This window comes from Geotrypetes seraphini, chromosome 8, assembly GCF_902459505.1.
Source record: "Geotrypetes seraphini chromosome 8, aGeoSer1.1, whole genome shotgun sequence".
NCBI lineage: Eukaryota > Metazoa > Chordata > Amphibia > Gymnophiona > Dermophiidae > Geotrypetes > Geotrypetes seraphini.
The window spans coordinates 101,129,262-101,149,888 of NC_047091.1; the positions used below are offsets into that span (position 1 = coordinate 101,129,262).

The following is a 20,627-nucleotide window of genomic DNA, read 5'->3' on the forward strand; positions in this document are numbered from 1 at the left end:
AACGCACGTCCAAAACCTATGTCCCCGCTCTCTTGGCTTCTGCTCTGCCACTCCAGCACTAGTCTCTGGCTCTGACAGACCTGGAAGAGATTTTAGAGCTGACGGATCCTACCACTTTTCCCTCCCTTTGCTGAGACGGATCCGTCAGCGCTAAAATCTCATCAAGGTCTGTCAGCAACAGAAACTACAAGCGCCACGGACACGGACCGACACGGGCCTCAGATTTTTAAGGCCGTACGGGTTTAGATCCGCGAGGTCCGTCAGGTCCGTGAGGTCCGCGTTTTACCCCTTCCCTCTGTTGGCTGAATAGGGAACACTAATTTTATTTTTTTGTCTGAGACTTTGGAGGGCATTATCAGAGTTCTCTTTTGGACATTATGAGAGAAGCATTTTATGTTAACTCTGGAATTTAATGTGGTATTTAACATACAAAATTTTATAACTCTTTATTTGAAGATGCACATGATGATCACTGGATTATATCTTCCAGTGAGGCAACATTTTTCGGATCATTTTAACTGGAGCAATTTTCAAATTATACATTGTAGTCCAAAGCTACGTGGCTGTATTTTCCAGTTCAATTAGGGAACTGAGGCTGGGGTCTACCATCATGAGCCTGATTCACACAGCAAATGAGTTACACAATTACATGGGTAAGAGCAAGCAAGACTTGAGTTTTTCTTTCACTTGCCATTATCTGTGTTTGGCATGGCAGTGGTCTATACCAGTGTTTCCCAACCCTGTCCTGGAGGACCACCAGCCAATCAGGTTTTTGGGACAACCCTAATGAATATGCATGAGAGAGATTTGCATATAATGGAGGTGACGGGCATGCAAATCTGCTCCATGCATATTCATTAGGGCAGGGGTGCCCAAAAGGTCGATCACGATCGACCAGTAGATTGCAAAGGCAACGCAAAGGCAATAGAAACTGATATGGTTGTGCATCCATGCACATAACGAGCGCACATCTTGAGGACTGAAAATAATTGTGAGACAGTAGGTGTTGTGTATCTTATCAAGTGCCCATGCCAGTTGTTTTACAATGGACAAACAACTAGATCAATTAGCGTCAGAATAGTTGAGCACTTAAGTGCGGGGATGTCACAGCCCCTTTAAAATCCCACTGGCAAGAAAAAAACTCACACCTTCTATACAGTGTGGCGGTAATCTGCCAGCATATTTGTGGAAGAAAGAATAATCCTGGATATATTATTGGCAGACGGTGTCCCCGCTCGGCCTCAATCGTGAGGTCAAGTGGTGGGTGTTTCTGCATTAAACCATGATGTCATTTCCGGTGTCAGCGGGGTTTAAACAAGGGGGGAGTTGAGCTCACAGTTAAACGCATTGAAGAAGAACGATCACAAGGACAGTAGCGTTGAAATGCTTTTGAAACAAGTGGATTTCAGGTGCGGTGATTTAATGCACATTTTTTATGTTTTGCAGAGAGACCAACACAACTCAGAAGAAACCGCGTTGCGTTCTCTGGGGCAGCCGTTCTGCCAAAACACATCAGAACTAATGCACTCTTCTAGTTTATTATTCAAGTTTATTAGGATTTTATATACCGCCTATCAAGGTTATCTAAGCGGTTTTACAATTAGGTACTCAAGCATTTTCTCAGAACAAATTCAAGATAAGTGTTGCTCTTTATGAGTTGATCAAATAATGACAATTTGTTTCAGCAAAGCAGTATAATTGTACTATAAAGTGCAGTGAAAGACTAAGGGTTCCTTTTACTAAGGTGCGCTAGCGTTTATAGCGCATGCACAAAATTAGCGCACGCTATAGCGTGCACTAGCTAAAAAATTGCCACCTGCTTGATTTCCATAGTTGGCAACACTGCAACAGATGTTAGGGTCAAACTGCTACTATATGATTTTGATCAAAACAGTGTGCTTTAATGTCACAAGAATCAAACATTTTGGCATAAATAATTATATAGGAGATAGGCAACCATATAAGTTGGTTGGCATTTTTTTGCATTTTAGTTTTGGGCTTGGTCAGGTTCTGTGCCAGTGATCTCTGTGCTAAGAGTGGTTAACTGAGACAAGTGTCCTGTCATTAGGAAATTCCCAGGTTTCTTAATGCAGTTCAGCCATTGATGAGAACTGTAACTGCTAGCATGACAAAAAGCCAGCAGCAGCTGAAGTGTGTGCAATCAAGAGTTTCTCCATCTGGCTCCTTGTTATCTACTGTTAGTGGTGAAAGTATTCTAAGCCTTTCTCAAAAATTCACAAGAGGAAGTTATCTGCTTGCCATCAGTCATGTCATCATATCTTCCTGTTCCCCATGGTTTCCCCTTTTTAACTCATACTTGTTATGAACAATCACATGCACAATTCAATTTCAACCTAAGACCTCAAACACCCAAGGCACTACTAGTATAATTTTTCATGCCTTTACTGGGGTTAGATATTCATCATCGGTCTTTTCTTGAATGTATTTATTCAAAACAGGCAAAATTTCTTTTTAACTTATCTTATGTGGTGAACTACTTAATTTAAGAACCCGAGTTTTTTATGGTGTGAGGAGAGTGTACCAGAAGTTCCACCTCCAAAGCTAAAAAGGCAGAGGTGAATTCTAGAAGATTAATAGCCCCTGAAGAAAGCAGTGAAAACAGCTGGGTAGTGTCGAGCTAAAAGATAAGTGCTCTTCTTAAATTAAGTAGTTCACCACATATGACACGTTAAAAAGAAATTTTTCCTGTTTTGAATAAATACATTCAAGATAAGACCAATGATTAATATCTAACCTCAGTAAAGGCACAAAAAATTATACTAGTAGTGCCTCGGGTGTTTGAAGTCTTAGGTTGAAATTGAATTGTGCATGTGATTGTTCATAACAAGTATAATATATATTAGTTGAACAATCTGATTTTCCTTTTCGGGCTCGGATTATCCCCTTTTTAATTAACCTGTCTTATCAAAGACATCACACTAGGGTGACTCAGGAATATTCATTGTCGGTGCTAATTTTCTTTATATAAAAGATAGCTAGTTAGGCCACTGACTGATTTTATGTTTCTCTCCAGCTCTGAAAGGTTCAAGGCTGACAACCTGCCATAAAATCACCACTAACTGGAATGAGGTCTTTTCTAAACCTTACCTTAACTGCTGCTATCTGGCCAGCAGGGGTTGCCACATTAGCACCCACTGCTTTCCTTCCTTCCCCAGCCTTGAGCCCATCACTACAAATTGAAGAGTTAACTGGCTGGAACCATCATAGTGAAAGTTTATGTCAATGAGCAGCTAAATATAGCTACCTCATTTCACTAGACAGCTACATTTAGCCAGAGCCAGCTTAACCTATGGAGCAAGTAAGGCCCTGGCCCAGGACACGGGTGATAAAGGGAGCCAAAATCCCAGGCTGATCTTCCTTTAAACTTCTAGAAGGATAGAAATTTTGGCACCCTTTATCATCAGTGCCCTAAGCCAGTGCCTGGATGACTTCCTTTTTGTGGACCCACAAGACACCGATGTCTGCAGAGTGTTGATAAGCACATTTGAACAGTAGGCCAGTGAATTCGGAGTCCCTGTAGTGAAGGAGAAGATGGAAGGACCATCAACCACCATCACTATTTTGGGGATTGAGCTGGATTCCTGTACTATGGTGACCAGACTGCCAGCTAACAAGGTACAGCATCTGATCCAGTAGCGTACCTAGGGGGGGAAGGGGGGTAGGTCCGCCCCGGGTGCACGCCCCAAGGGAGTGCACAGGAGAGAGCTGAGTGTTCTCCCTAGGGCAGGGGTGCCCAATAGGTCGATCGCGATCGACGGGTAGCTCGCCAAGGCAAAGTGAGTCGATCACCCAGGACTCACTTTGCCTTGGCGATCTATCGGGCCGATCATCTTCTGACTGACTGTCGGAGAGGAAGTTCGGGCCAGCCAATTGCTACCTGGCTGGGCGGAACTTCCTCCCCGACGGCAGAATTGACGTCGGGGAGAGGAATGCTGGTCGGCCTGAAGCAGGGAGAGCATAGGGTGGCGTCGGCGTTGGCGTCGGCTTTGGGGCCTGTTATCCATTGGTGACGGTTTGGGTCCTGTTCCCCGATGGCAGCAGCAGTGGCAGTGGCTTGGGGAAGGGCAGGGAGAAAGAAAGAAAGGGGGCAGGCAGGGAGACAGAAGGAAAGAAGAGAAACAGAAAAAAAGAAAGGGGGCATGAAGAGAGAAAGAAAGAAAGGTCAGGGAGAGAGGAAGAAAAAGTTGGGAGAGGGAATGAAGTGTGGAGGAGAGGAAGCATACAGGCTGAAAGAAGGGAAGAAAGATTGGATGCACAGTCAGAAGATGAAAGTGCAACCAGAGACTCATGAAATCACCAGACAAGGTAGGAAAAATTATTTTATTTTAAATTTAATGATCAAAATGTGTCTGAATTTATATCTGCTGTCTATATTTTGCACTATGGCCCCCTTTTACTAAACCGCAATAGCGTTTTTTAGCGCAGGGAGCAGCATGGGGCATTCAGCGCAGCTCCCTGTACTAAAAACCGCTATCGCAGTTTAGTAAAAAGGGAGGGGGAATATTTGTCTATTTTTGTATAGTTGTTACTGAGGTGACATTGCAAAAAGTCATCTGCCTTGACCTCTTTGAAAACCCGCGGAATATAAATGATAATTAACATTTTCTCTGCGTACAGCGTGCTTTGTGTTTTTAAAATTTTATTGTTGGTAGATCATTTTGACTTGGCCATAAAGGTAAGGGGGAGGGAGGGAGGGGAGCTGCTGAAAGACATCTAGTAATCCTTGCAGGCTTGACTGTGCAGGGAATTATTTTTGTAAAATCATGTTTTATTATGTGACTGGCATTATTTAGACTTTAATTTCTATGAATGAATAGAATGAAATTGCTTGTTTTTATGTGCGTGCGCTAAAGGAAAGTGGAGAGAGAGTGGGCTGAGGACGCTGAAGGGAAATGGGGAAGAGAGAGTGGGGAGAAGACGCTGATTTATAAATTGACAATTGTACAGAATATTGTTTCTTTTTATACTTTAATATAAACAATTCAAAGCTTGTGTGGATGGAATCAGGTTGTTTGCGGGGATGGGGACCGAGCTTACAGGGATTAGTCCAATAAAATGGTATTTTTTTATTTCTCATTATTTGTTTTATTTATATTTGTTAATTTGTAAAGTGGTGATTGTTATGTATCAGTTTTTTCAAATTTACATCTACTGTCTTTATATTTTGCACTGTATTAGAGGACATGTGTTACTGTTTTTGTGGTGTTGCATTGTATCCAGGGTCTGGTTTCTTGGCGGTTCAGTTTAACTTTTGTCTACATATTTCTATTTTTAGTTTGTGATTATTCCATATTGGGCGAGGGTATATCTCTGTTATGTGTGTATGAAAAGAACATAGTTTTCAGATGGCATTGACTACAGGATCAATTGACTGTGCGGGATCTGGCTTGTTTAGTTTTACAATGTATGTGTTGGTGTTCTAGTGCTCACTGCAGTGTTTAAGATGCTGCCTTTTCCTAGGTACACTCTTGTGCGATATGTGGATTGTTACTAAAAGTCATATTTTTCATATAGATGGGGGGGTGTCAAAAAATGATGGGTCTCGGGTGCCACATACCCTAGGTACGCCACTGATCTGATCAGCTTGATTAAGCAGGTCCTGGACACGAAAAAAATCGACCTCATGGGTTATCCAGTCTTTACTAGAAAGAGGACATGTCCGGTTAAATCCAGACATCTGGTAACCCTAGGCAATCAGATAGCAGATTGCCTATCACACATGATATCTTAGTACAGTTGTTGCATGTTCTGGTATGCCTGGTCTTCTCTTCCTTTGTGGATAGACTGTTCAAAGCAGCGTTTTCATTAACATTCTTCAAGAATGGGGGAACTGCTAGTCCATCCATCTGATGCCCAACACTCAACTGGAGGTGGTTACATTGAGAGTTCTAGTCGCTCGCTCAAAAACAGACCAGTTGAATAATCATGTTACTCCCTTATTATATAAGGCACACTGGCTACCAATCAAACATAAAGTGACTTTTAAAATCTTACATTTAAAGTGAGGCAAAATAATTCTCCAAGATTTGTAGACCAATTACTCATCCCATACATCCCAATGAGAACACTCTGTTCCTGTCAACAAAATCTTCTAACTGTTCCTTCTCCAAGGCATATAACGTATGAAATTACGCAAAAGACCATTTTCTCAGTAACTGCTCCCACTCTCTGGAAAGCTCTTCCGTCTTATCTCCATCATGAATCTTCATTAACTAAGGGCTCCTTTTACAAAGGCGCGGTAGCGGCTTCAGCACGCGTGATGTTTCATCTCGCGCTAACCCCTGCGCTAGCCTAAAAACTACCACCTGCTAAAGAGGAGGCGGTAGCGGCTAGCGCGGCCGTTGGTTTAGCATGCGGTATTATGCGTGTTAAACCGCTGCTGCGCCTTCGTAAAAGGAGCCCTAAATTTAAATCCAATCTTAAAACTTTTTTATTTAATGATGCCTAAGACATATATGGAGATAGTGGTGTACTTTCTTAAATGGGGAACTATCCTTGAAACAGCACATAATGCGAAACGCTGAATTCACGTCGGAGCCCCATTCAGTGTATCTTCTTAAGATGAGATAAGTTTTTCATTAAATATAACTTATACATTTATTTAAATTACATGCTAAAACTGAGAAAATGGTTCTATAGGCCAATGACGAGGCTGGCTACTGATAGGCTCGAGTGTTACATGAAATAGGACACCCAAGTGTAGTCGCTGAGGCCATAGAAAGTCTGATGAAATATTTTTACAGTGACTTATGAAGAGATGAAATAATTTATGAGATGAATAAATATTTATGAAATTTCTGTAAGCAAAAAGTGATATTGGTAATAATTAAGCACAACAGAGTGTGTCATGAATTTTATTTGATTATTAATGGACTATAGCCTTCACTCATAAATTATATTATATTAAAGCCAGTTATTTTTAAGATATATTGAAGCATAACAAAATTAAATATTTAATCTCAATCTTATCTAGGATCTATTTATAAAATTCCCTTGCCCTCTTCCCTCTTGTAATTTTTCCTTACTTTCTTTCCTATCAAGATATTGTAGTTCCTCTCCGTCCCTATTAGTTTTTTACCCTAATGTATCTTGTGTATATTTTTATTATGTGTGTACCCCTCCTTCTTATATAATTTTTCCTTCTCCCCACTTTTATTGTAATCTGTTCAGATTTATAATGAGCGGTATATCAAAACTTAAATAAACTTGAAACTTGACAGTCAGCCATGTTAAAAAAGTGACTGGCACCACCTCTTGCCCATTGTCCTTGTTGATGGCCTACCTAGAGATTCAACCGCCCTGTGAGGGCCCCCCTCATGAGATATCAGTTTTTTGCGGTCATGTGAAAGGCTTTTAGGTTGAGTGGAGAGAATTCTTCTAGATTTGGAACACACTCAGTCTGCATTTGTGCAGCCACAAGTGCAAGGGCTGCAGGAATTTCGGATGAGGGTATACAGAACTTGGAGAGATGGACCTCCTGGGCTTATAGAGGTTACATTCATTTAGATGGAATGAGGCAGAATGCAGGCATATTAAAAGGGAGGGGGGTGCTTTGGTAGGCTGACATTAGCTGGGTAGCTGTTGTTGGTGGAGGGTGCACAAAATCTTGTTACTTGTGGAGCCTGTTGCTCTTTGTTGGCTAGCCTGGCCTGGTAGTTGTCTTACCATCTCTGTGTTTCTGTGCTATGCAGCACTGCAGTTATGTTCTATATGGATTGTAGGACACTCATACATCCACTGGGCAGGGGAGAGAGTGGCATTCCACCCAGGTGGCCAGCACTTGGGTTTGCAGCATTTGGGTATTCGAATATCCTGGGACCAGAGGGACATGAGATGGATGAGAGGTAGAGGCTTTGAGCTGAATATTGGAAAAACAGAGATCCTGATTGTGGGTGAGGTGAATGAACATCTGTGGCCTAAAGAGATGAATGTTTGTGAATACTTGATTAAGATCCGTGAAGAAATTAGAGTACTTGGTGTGATGGTAGATGCACATCTATCCTTCAAAGCACAGATCTCAAAAGTAGTGAGGTCTGCTTATTTCACCATGTGGAAACTATCTCATTTGAAGAATATTTTGTTAAATTGGAATTTGAGACAGGTACTTCAAGCACTAGTACTATCCCAGATAGATTACTGTAATGGTATCTATTTAGGTTTACCTCAAGTACGCATTAAAGCGTTACAAATGATACAAAACTCAGCTGCCCAGCTATTGGTTGCACTGGTTGCCGATTCTGTTTTGTATCTAATTCAAAGTTTTGCAACTTGTCCAACAAGGTGTTTATGACATCTTGCCAAATTATTTGGCAAATGCCTAACACTATATACTCCGCCAAGGACGCTGAGGTCACAGAATTGTTGGCTGTTAGACACATCAAAGGGGAATGTTTTACAATATGTATGGACCAAAAATTAATGTTTCTCTATAGCTTGTCTTGTCTTTTTCTAGCTATCATCCCAGATGCCTCAAGGCGGCTATTCCTATAGGCCAATATTTACAAGCCAGAAGGATATGTACTACTGATTCGGATTTCAAGAGGGAAGGTAAGATTTTACAAAATAAATTCTTGGCCAGAGGTTATCCTCCAGCAGTGATACACAAAGCTTATCTGAGGGCCTGGCATGCTAACCAGGATTTATTGCTGGCAGGCAGTCATAAGGAAGTTTCCTCCTATCAGATTTGTGTTTTGTCCCATTCCACCCAGTTCTCTGTGATGGCTACAAGTATAAGATCTCACTGGCATGTACTTCAATTGCACCAAGTTTTTAAGGACAATCCCTGTATTGCATTTACACGAGGCAAGAATTTATCTGAATTTTTAGTATCCTAGGAGTTCCAATAAAAGCCATATCATCAATCAAGTAACGGGCATCATTTTCCATGTGGAACCTGCTCCCTGTGTGATGCATCTTATTCTGATGTACAATGGGTCCATCCTACCATGGGGAAGGCATATTATTTAAAATCTTGAACCACTTGTGAATCTAGTTTTGTGGTCTATGTAATTTCCTGCCCTTGTGGGTTAATATATGTAGGATGTACTTCTCGCACTATAAAAACGATATTAATTGAACATCGAAGTTGCCTGAAAATGGGTAAACAAATGGCACCCATGGTTGCTTACAATGTAAACTTATCATCACACTTTATCTCAACTTAGATGGTGTGCTTTAGAACAAGTTCCTATACATTTTAATGGTGACAAGACCACTTATCTTTTGAGACGGGACAACTTTTGGATTTTTTTATTTGAAGGCTTATTCCCTTATAGATTTGAATGAAAATGTGGGCAAATGTTTCTCAGGATAATGGAGTTCATGTTGTCTTTGTTTACTTATTTTTGGTTTTTACATTAATCATTCTGTTTTTTCAATTTTCTTGGTTTTGTTACATTCACTTTTCAGATTGACGTTATTGTTCACATTATTACGTCAAAGTTGGTGTGCTGCTCTGGTGAGGCCTCCTGGGCGTTTTAAATATCTTGGACGCCATTGTTTTTTACTTTCCTCAAGCTTTAGTTTGATTTTTGCCAAGTTTTGATGGATCATGCCTACAGGATTCATGGCTGCCTGTTGCATTAAAATGGACTAGCTTTTTTTGCATCTCATTTTATCAGCACCTTAATCTCCACTCCTGACGAAGATACAGAAACGGGGCTCTGTCGAGTGGTGATACAAACCTTGATGGGATTCAGCTAAGTACTTCTCTTTAACGTTTATAGTTTTTCAGCGACTTTTTAACATTAGCACATTGCACTTTAATTATTTTTTCATATAGACTTTTGATGAACTTTTGATGAATTTTTGATACTGGGAGATTAAAACGTTCTTAATTCTTTTTTTCACCTGGTTTGATTTTATGCCAATGGTTTATGGATTTTTGCACTAATAAATTTAAAATATTGGACATAAAGATGTACGGGGCAGGTCTTATTTAGACCTCGAGTCTGGTGCTTGTCACATATGAGATCTTGCCCGGGGCTAAATATTGCTCTCAATAGTGAGCTTTGCCCGTAATGGTGTCCCTTTATTATTGTTTTAGATACTTTTTCTAGTATTTATTTGAGTCTTACATTCAGGCATATTCTCGCCAGGCAAAAAAAAAGTTTGTTGCCAATTGTGTTTTGGATATCTCTATAGCTGGACCATTTATGTGGAACACATTGTCTGGTACTTCATGGTTTTGTAGAAATCTATTGCAATTTAGAAAGTTGCTCAAGACCGATTTGTTTGTTCAAGCTTTTCTGGGCTAATGTTCTCCTTCTTGAGTTCATTTTTACTTTCTGAATATCATCTTTTTTGCAGGTTATTAGATTTGAGCTCCTTGATTGAAGTAAGGTAATAGATGAGTGGTTGAGATGTAATTTATGGATTGAGATGGTATAATCTTATGATATTTGCTGATGTAGAGGATCTTATGTTGTGCAAGCCTTGAAAAATTTATGTAATATTGTGAGCCACCTTGGATAAAGGTGGATTATCAATAAATTAAATACTACCTGTGTACTTAGTCTTGGCATCAAGACGTTTTGCTTATTCATCTTGGGGGCAATGACATTGACTCAGGGACTGGAAAATGGTTAATTGACACTGTCAAAGATGATTTAAGCTTCGTGCTGGTATGGTTCTCGGCCACAAACTGGTGTGGTCGGATATCATTCCTAGGCCCAGGTGGTTTGTGTTCAGGAGGCAGACCAGGGGTTTGGTAAAAGCTAGGATCGGGTGCACTTATCTGATGTGGGACAGGATCTGTTGCTAGATGATTTCACAATATGCTTCGAAAGGGGGGATGCATTTCTGCGGAGTGCAAGGTCACAGCTCTGGGGTGAGGCCTGTAATTGTTTACAGGCCTGTGGCGGTAATCCTGAGCTACCGAGTATTGGGATCATCAGCTGATGAGCAGCTAATTGGCAGTAAGCTCAGGGAGCAGATGCCATTTGGATCAGGTGACTCGGAAAGGGGCCGTGGAGGTTCATGGCACCCCCAGGCCCTAGCTGACATGACGGGGTCAGGGACTATAATTTGGTTTCTTATGGTGCACATGTTGGTAGCTAAGAGGTGTCAATGTTTGCATAAAATGTGTTTCCAATAAATAGAGCTGCACCCTGATTTTCCATTAGAAAGTGTCTGTTGTTTGATTACAGTAAATTCCATTAACTATTAGGCACAAAGTAACTGTTAAGTGCATATATAATTGTTAGATGCATGTACAACAAGTTAGTTGCATATGTTAGTCGAATGTATTAGTAGCATCTGATCAACCACAAGAGTCAACTGCAAGTGACACATTAATCAGTCGCAGGAATATCTATTAGAAACATGCCCAATTATTAGTCGCTACTACCTGGACCTCCTAAGAACTAATCCCACCTGGATCAGCCAGCCAGGTCTCCTTGAGCACCTTCCTCTCCTGGGTCACAAAAAAAAAAAAAAATAATTCTAGGGAAACAAAACCTTCCCCTGCCTCAGGTATTCAGGAATACTCAATCTACCTCCCAATCATGAATCTCCTACTAATCCTACTGATCTACCTAATAAGCGGTAACATCAAAGACGTTCACTCTCTCTACCCTCAATTACAATCCATCCACCACCCTGTTCTATCCTTCCCCTACATCACCAACCTGCAAGAAGACACTACAAATCATATTAATGTAATCTCATATAAAAAAAGACACCACCATACCCTTAAAAAAAGAACAAGGGAAATAAAAACTATCAAAACCACTAACTCAACAGTAAATGCTGCAACCATGTGCATATCTTAATACCAGATCTGTTAGAAACAAGGCATTCCTCATAAATGACTGGATCAAATAGCCTGCCTCTTTCTAACTGAAACTTGGTTACTATCTGAAGATGATCCTATTATATCTGATCTTCTACCAAACAATTTCAAAATCCTTACGTTAAACCGCACAGGAAAAAAAGGAGGAGGATTAGCCATAATCCTTAAAGAAGGATTCGAGTTCGAACTTCTAGATTCTAAAATGACCGACAATCTAGAAATCCTAGCCTGTAAAATCAATAATACCAAGCTAGAAGAATCCTTATCCAGCATACTATTCTACATCCCGCCTAAAAGCTGATCCAAAGCCAAAGAAGACTTCTGTGAATTCGTCCTGCACAATTCTATCAGCCCCAACTACAACACCATCACAGGGGACATAAATTTACACCTAGACGAAGAGAACAACACAGACGCAATAGAGCTTAAAAACTTCCTAACTCTACTCAACTACAACATTCCCGTACCCACACAAACTCACGAAAAAGGCCATCATTTAGACCTAGTTGCCATGTCCACAAAGGAAAACCTTGACCCAATCATCTCTCTGACTGAAGGCACCTGGCATCACGACATCTGGTCCGACCACTTCACCTATTATTTTAAGCTGATCTGGTCACACCGAACATCTAAAACACGTCTGATGATAAAAAAAGAACATCAAACAAGAGGTTATATTAATCCAGAAGAATACTGGTCAGAATACAAACCGCATACAGTAATAGAGGAAGGAATAGACTTTTGGGACCTTTGGAATACAACCAGTACTTCCATCCTAGATAAAATCGCCCCCATACATAAAAGCAAAAGCAACGCAAGCAAATACAACAAATGGTTCGACACCGAACTATTAAAAACGAAACAAACAGCTAGGCAACTAGAAAGGATTTGGAATAAAACAGGAGAACTGACAGACCGCAACAAATGGAGAGCCTACATAAAAACCTACAAACAACTGATAAAAGACAAACGCAAAGCGTTCTACTCCATCAAAATTAACTTATCATGCAAAGGTTCACAAGGAATCAATACAAAAGAGTTATTCAACATAGTCACAAACCTATTTGATACCACCCGCTACACCACACCTGAGCACAACACGAAGTTACCCACCGCGAAGGACCTAGCTCTATATTTTGATTCCAAAATTAAAAACCTAAAAAATAATTGTATAAGCAATAACGATGTAACAGTCATCCCCAGCAACTACCAAATAGCTAACTCACATGACAATGAAATACCTACAGACATGATCTGGAGTTCCTTTCTAGATCCAGAATGGAATACCTACACCAAACTCTACAACAAATACTCTAAATCTCACTGCATCCTAGATACGTGCCCTCCGGAGATTATGAAAGCGGCACCACCAGAATTCAAAATATCACTATTACACTACCTAACCCACAACCTAAAAAAATGGGACTTTCCTCACTAACAACGGCCACATAATAATAACCCCATCCCAAAAAAATAGAAAAGAATCCTCAGCGCTAATAACAAACTACAGACCAATAGCATCTATCCCATTCATTGTAAAAATCATGGAAGGACTAGTACACACCCAACTAATGGACTACCTTAATCAATTCTCTCTCCTGCATGAAACTCAATCCGGCTTTAGAACCCTATTCAGTACGGAGACAGTAATCGCTGCCATCCTAGACTATCTGCGCCTATTATTTAGTAAGGGCCTCAACGCCCTGATCATGCAATTCGACATGAGCTCTGCATTCGACTTGGTAGACCATGAGAAAATGATGCAATGCTTAGATGCCATTGGTATCATAGCTGAGGTACTAAACTGGTTTTGTGGCTTCCTCACATCCCTTTCTTACCAGGTACGCTTTAACAACGAACACTCCGACACCTGGAGCAACTCATCCGGAGTGCCACAAGGGTCACCGCTTTCCCCACTGCTTTTCAATATCTACATATCCTCATTAGGTGTGAAACTAACCCAACTAGGAATAAAACTATTCAGCTACGCAGATGACTTTACGATCATCATCCCATTCGCCAACTCCATCTCGGAAACCATTCCCAAGGCATCCGATGCCATAAATGAGATGGAACAATGGATGACAGATTTCAAGTTCAAGCTCAACCCAGAAAAAACAAAATTCTTCGTTGCCTCCCCTCACCCGCTTGACAATAAAACCCCACTATGCATCAATAAACTCAACTACCCTATTCAGCCTACCATGAAAATACTAGGTGTTATTCTAGACCAATGCCTAACAATGAAGGAACAAGTGGATTCCCTATTCAGAAAAGGTTTCCTTACTCTCTGGAAACTCAGAACCATTAAATCATACTTCGATACATCAACATTCAGAATCCTAGTGCAATCCCTCATACTGAGTCAGCTTGACTACTGCAACATCGCCTATCTAGCAATCTCACAAAAGAATATGAGACGTCTCCAAATAATGCAAAATGCTGCGGTCAGACTTATCTTCGGGCTGAAGAAATTCGACCACGTGACACCCTACTATTAGCAGCTGCATTGGCTACCAACGGAAGCCCGAGTAAGGTTTAAATTTGCCTGCCTCTGTTTCAAAGTACTATACGGCCTGACCCCCAAGTACATAACGGACCTTTTCGCATTTTCTAATAACAAACTCAAGAGAAACACACCCCCAAAACTCATTTCCCCTCCAGTTAGAGGCTGCAAAATGAAAAAACACCACGAACACCTTCTCTCTCACCAAGCAGTCCTATGGGGCAAAGACCTAGACCAACTGCTTTCGCCCACTACATACGGGGAATTCAGGAAACGCCTAAAAACATACCTGTTCCAGAAATACCTAAACAATTGACCCGCTCTCCCTCTCCCTCCCCCCTCCCTATTCCACCTGAATTTACAGCACTGTTATAAATATAATCTGTTATCTTCATCTTATCGTAACTTTACGTTGCTATTTATCCTGTCGGACATTACCTACTAAAATGTACATATTACATTTTCGCTCAGCAAATTGTATTTCTATACTATTGCCTCCTGAGGTCTCTGATCTCTGTATTTCCTCTGAATATCTTCTTATTGTATTTTGCTGAATGTCCAGCACTCTTGATTGTAAACCGCCTAGAAGTCGCAAGATTGTGGCGGTATAGAAGAATAAAGTTATTATTATTATTAGTAAGTTATGCAAAATGTTTCATGATGTTAAGTGCATATAGAGGTGACATAGTGGAAGGGTAAGAAATTTATTTATTTATTTATTAATTTTTTTATTTTTTTTTTGGGGGGGGGGGTTTGGGTCCAATCCAGCCTTTCCAGATTCAGGTGCTATGTTATAATTTTGTTAATGCTATTACGAGTATTTTATATTTTGTTACTATGTTGACTGATTTATATAATTTGCAATCTGATTAGAATTTTGAAGGCTAAGTGCAAGTTAGAAATGCCAGAATTACATTACATTTGCAAAGCTTATAACGTTACTCAGGATCCTACAAATGCCCATCTTTATAATGAGAGCAGGGGGGGGGGCAAAGAAACCAGCAAGGCAGGATTAATCCTTTAGTAGGCCTTAGGCCAGGGGTGCCCACACTTTTTTGGCTTGCAAGCTACTTTTAAAATGACCAAGTCAAAATGATTTACCAAAAATAAAATTTTTAAAAACACAAAGCACACTGTATGCAGAGAAAATGTTAATTAACATTTGTATTCTGGGTTTTTTTCCAGAGGTCAAGGCAGATGACTTTAAAATATGCAATTTCACCTCAGTAACAACTATACAAAAATAGACAAATATACCCCTCCCCCTTTTACTAAACCGTGATAGTGGTTTTTAGCGCAGGGAGCTGCGCTGAATGCCCCACGCAGCTCCCGACACTAAAAACCACTATCGTGGTTTAGTAAAAGGGGGCCATAGTGCAAAATATAGACAGCAGATATAAATTCTCAAAACAGACACATTTTGATCTCTAAATTGAAAATAAAATCATTTTTCCTACCTTTTTGTCTGATAGTTTCATGAGTCTCTAGTTGCACTTCCTTCTTCTGTAAATCCAATATTTCTTTCTTTCTTTCTTTCTGTCTCTCTTTCTTTCTTTCTCCCCCTGCCCCCTCTTTTTTTCTGACTTTCTCTCTCCCCCTGCCTGCTTGTCTTTCTTTCTCTCTCCCCCTGCCTTAATTTTTTTTCTCTCTCCCCCTGCCCCCCAAATCATCGCACCAATTTGTCCACTTCCCCAATTCTTTTTCTCTCTCCCTGCCGCCCCCCTCCCCCTATGCCACCAAGCCGATTTCTCCCTGCTTCCCCGAGCCAGGCCTGGTGCGTACAAGCACCAGGCCCACAAGCCTTCACCTACGACGTCAATTCAGAAATCAGAGAGGAAGTTCCAGGCCAGCCAGGCAGTGATTGGCTGGCCCAGAACTTCCTCTCCGATGTAAAAATTGACGTCAGAGGTGAAGTCTTGTGGGTCCTGCGCTTGTATGCGCCTGGCCTGGCTCAGGGAGGCAGGAAGAACAAGATTGCAAAGGCAACGCGATTGACTTGCGTTGCCTTTGCGATCTGCTGGTCAATCACGATCAACCATTTGGGCACCCCTGCCTTAGGCAATCAAGTGTGTTGGCACACCTTAGTTACCAGACGGCTGGGAAAACCCAGACATGTCTTCTTTTTAGAGCACTGTCTGGTGCCTGCACGGACTTTCCAAAACCCGGTAGTTTGTTCGGGTTTTGGAAATTCCTGACCTCACGGCCACGTTTGGAAGGCCTCTGAGCATGCGCAGATGATGTCGCAAGCTCAGAGACTCTCCAGATGCAGCCCGGAGGTCGGAAAAAAAAAGACAAGGCATTGCGGGTGGCAGGGCTAGAAGCAGAATGGGGTGGGGCTGAAGATAGCATGGGGCATGGCTAGGGGTGGAACAGAGTGGGGCCATGTGTTTGGGTTTCTCTGGACAAAAATCTGGTAACCCTAAGCACATCCATTATAATGTATAAATATTTTTAAAAATCTATTCTGTGTCTGTTTTCTTATGTGTATTTGTATTTTTTGATGCTTTCCTCTGTGAGCGCTTCTAGGGTCTTCACTGACGACGTGAAGGGTATTAAGAACATAGATAAATAAATGGTTAATAGCCCCTCCTTTTCTCCATTCCCTAGCAACCCCTTCATTCTCCAAACCCTGCCTGATCCCCTCCAGTAGGCAGGAGTCAGCAAGCAGCACTTTTTACCTGCTGCTGCTGCTGCTTTCCCCCCTGCAGGCTGTCTCCTTAAAAACTAGGGAGCCCCACTGTTTCCAGCTGCAGTGAAAAGCCAGGAATATAGGAGACAGCAGCAGGAAGAAAGTGCTGCTCACCAACTCTTGCCAGCCGGAGGGCACTGAACAAATGGTAAGGAGGACAGACAGACTTCTAAAGGTGATAGCAGCAACTCTGGTCAGCTCCCACTCCTCCAGAGTGGGGTCTAGGATGATTCAGTGCGGCCTTTTCAGCATTGAATTAACCAAGATGAATCTTCCTACACCTATCTGTCTGCTCGGTGGCATCATAGCAGCACCTGACCTCATTTGGGGGATGGTGCCCCCCACACTCCCCAAACTAGGGATGCTCCCTTACTCTGCTCATGCTGCTCAAGCACCCCCCGCTGTGTACCTTTTGAAAAGTTTGCTGGCGCCAACCTGGGCTCCCCTCTGACGTAACGTCCTGATCCCATGACTAGGATGTGATGTCAGAAGGGACCCAAGGCTGGCACAAGCAAGGGATGGACAATGCTGCTCACGCCAGTGAACTTTTCAAGAGGTATGTGGGAGGGGTAGAGAAGGTGTGGAGAGGTGGAGAAGATGATTCATCATGGCCATTTCATCAAGGCTGCGATGAAATGACCTGAACTGAAATGCCCTGATTGTGCTCATTTGAACCATCGATTGAATGATTGACTGGTTGGTTGATGATTGATTTATGTACTGATCTCACACTTTTTTCCAAGGCAAGTTACATTCAGATATAAAAGCTATTTTCCCTGTCCCTGAACCATAGGCATATGCCTAGTTTATCTATGCCTTAATCTTGCCTTGCAAGCTAATCTTGGCTCCACCTCCAAGTTGTGTAGTTGCTGATGCTCTGTTGGGTACAATATTGATCCAACCATGGTCTCAGTGAGCCACTCCTTTCTACTGCCTATGAATTAAAGTACATTTTTTTCCCTATTCCTCATCACCCAACACACCTCATACCTTTTGGGGCCTTGTTGCTGTTTTTTTCTGTCCAGACATTCATACTGGCCAATTGGCTCAGACTGCAAAGGACCCACAAAAACATTTTCATATTCCTTAGATGGGGCTTGGACCTGCTGGGGACCTGCTTGGGAAAGACCTCCCATATTCCTGGTCGTGTATCGTGGCTGCCCATGACTAGGAGATAGGTCAGAGGAAGCTTCTTTGGTTGGAAAATCTGTGCCAACCTTCCTTCTCTTCATGAAACAATAAGCAGCTATTCCACCAAGGATCCCCACAACCACAATGGGCAGGCAAATATAGAGAGCAAGAAGACTAGTTCTTGAGCACTGCTTTTCATAGAAGTCCCGCAAGGTTGACCATTGCAATGAAGATGTTACACATCTGAAGAAAGGATTCATGCAATTACTAGAGCTGATGTTATTAGCAGCACATTGCTGTAGGATTATGTTCACTATATGGCCTACTATATCACACCGGCAGTCCACAGACAGGTTCTTCAGACTGGCCTTGAAAATGCTTGATGGGATAGAAGACAACGGGTTTCTTTCTAGACTCAAAAGCTCGAGTTTGTTAGAGTTTTCTAAAAATCCATCTGGCAGATCTTTTAGATTATTATTGCTTAGGTTGAGTGTCTGCAGGTGGACAGCCCTGGAGAGAAAGTCCTGTGGCAGATGTTTCAAGCAGTTGAATGAGAAATCCAGCCTAACAAGATTTGAGAACTGGATTTGGGAAGACTTGGCAATCTCAGCGATGTTGTTGTGGCTTAGGATCAACTCGGTCACATTGCTGCACTGGGCAAATTCTGTGTCATTCAGTACCTGACAGTTCTGAGTTTTGTTGGTTAAATTTAGGGTAGATTCACACAGTATGGGCTGATTGAAGCATATTCCGTTGCTGAAAGCTCCATTGTGAAGCATCAACAGCACCGCCAGGAGCAGCCTCATCTTATCTGAAAAGATAAACATCTATATTAATTGGGTGCAAAAAAACCCACATCATGTATGATCTCACTTATCAAAGGCATTGCCTTTAATTCAGGCTTTACAAAACCCCGTGTCAATCATTATTACACAAGAACAATACATACAATAACTTCATAAGACTTCCCTCATAGTCAGTAAATATAAAAGCATAATACACATACATAAAAAAATAACCTTACTGTACATAGCCTTACTGTAGTAAGCACATAGATAGCAGAATGGGATGGGAACACATAATCAGCAACTAGACAGCTTGGGGCTGGGGCTGGAGAATGGTTTGTTTAGTCCTTCCAGCCCAAAACATGTTCTGCCACTCCTAGCCTCTACAGCTGCTTTTTCACTCCCTTTTATGTTGCCTACTCAAAATGAAAACTTGGACTATGGCGGAAGAGTGGCCTACTAGTCTGCCACATTTCCCTTAGAAACTGAGAGAAAGCTGAAGGAGAGGTGAAGATGAAGAAGATTCTGAGTGGGAATGATACAGAGGAATAAGAGGATGGAAGAGAGGTGAGAAGAAAAATTACCTAGGTTTGGGAAGGTAGGGGTGTGAAAGGGGCAAGGATTTGGATAGATGACAGAAGGATTGGGGGACTACAGTAGAGCTGAGTTTAGTGAAAATTTGAGAACTGGGCAGACTGGTCACACTAATCTGGTGTTTTGTTGCAGTAGTTTACTCTCTTACAACAAAACTACACCTTTGCCATTTGAACATATATATCTACTTAAATTAACTGCCCCTGGACCTGGAAAACCATAAAATTTATTGATAATTTAACATCTATATCAGTACAACAATCCACGTGTCAATCCTTCTGGTTGAACTCCAAGATTCAAATTGGCGAGTCTAAGATCCTCTGGAAACATTGGCTACAAGCAGGTATACGTTCTTTAGATGATGTGTTATCAAATGGGAAAATGCTTAATTTTTCACAACTGCAACAATCATTCGGCATTGCAGTCTCAAACATATAAGCGGTTGTGCAACTTAAAAAATCAATACAGTTTGATGGGCCTATTCTTCCAGACAGATTCGCTAGGGCATCAGGCAACCAAGTGGTATAAATTAATATCTGAATAAAAAACCTAAAACTAGTCTAAGAGACATTTGGAGCATTGAGATAAAGCAACAAATTTCTGCTACTCAATGGCCACGGCATTGGACTTGGAGGATGAGATGTACAGCATCAGCATCTATGAGACAAACATGGTGTTTTTTGCTGCACAGAAGTTTTTGAACCCCTGTTAGATTACAAAAGTTAGATAATCAAATCTAATAGATGCTGGCACTGTCATCTAGACATAGGTATACTGGATCATCTGTTGCTCTATTGTCCTTTGATACTCAACTTCTGGAAATCTATATGGGGACATATTAATTTGATTCTGGAGACTGCGGTTCCGCTGTCGTATGAAGCGGTAATCTGTGAGACATTGTTATCTCCTACACCTCCACTAGATAGACATAAAAGCAGATTACTTGGTATAATGACTGGGGTAACCATGAAAATGGTTACTAAAAATTGGAAGAATTTTGACAGATTAAATTTCACTTTTTGGTGGAATTCATTATGCCTGTATTATAAATACGAGAAAATGAATTCTGAACTAATGGGTAATAAGTTGTTTAAACTGATGTGGGGTCCA

The 20,627-nt window shown here is 41.3% G+C and overlaps 1 protein-coding gene across 2 annotated transcripts in view; it reads right to left on the minus strand.

Moving 5' to 3' along the window:
* The window catches only part of LRRC25 (leucine rich repeat containing 25), a 55,882-nt gene that overhangs the window by 1,430 nt on the left and 33,825 nt on the right, over positions 1–20,627 (minus strand). For both annotated transcript variants that reach the window (XM_033956252.1, XM_033956251.1), the window contains exon 2: positions 17,998–18,949. In XM_033956252.1, the coding sequence (XP_033812143.1) occupies positions 17,998–18,944 (947 nt within the window). In that variant the 5' untranslated portion in view covers positions 18,945–18,949. The remainder of the gene's footprint in view (positions 1–17,997; positions 18,950–20,627) is intronic.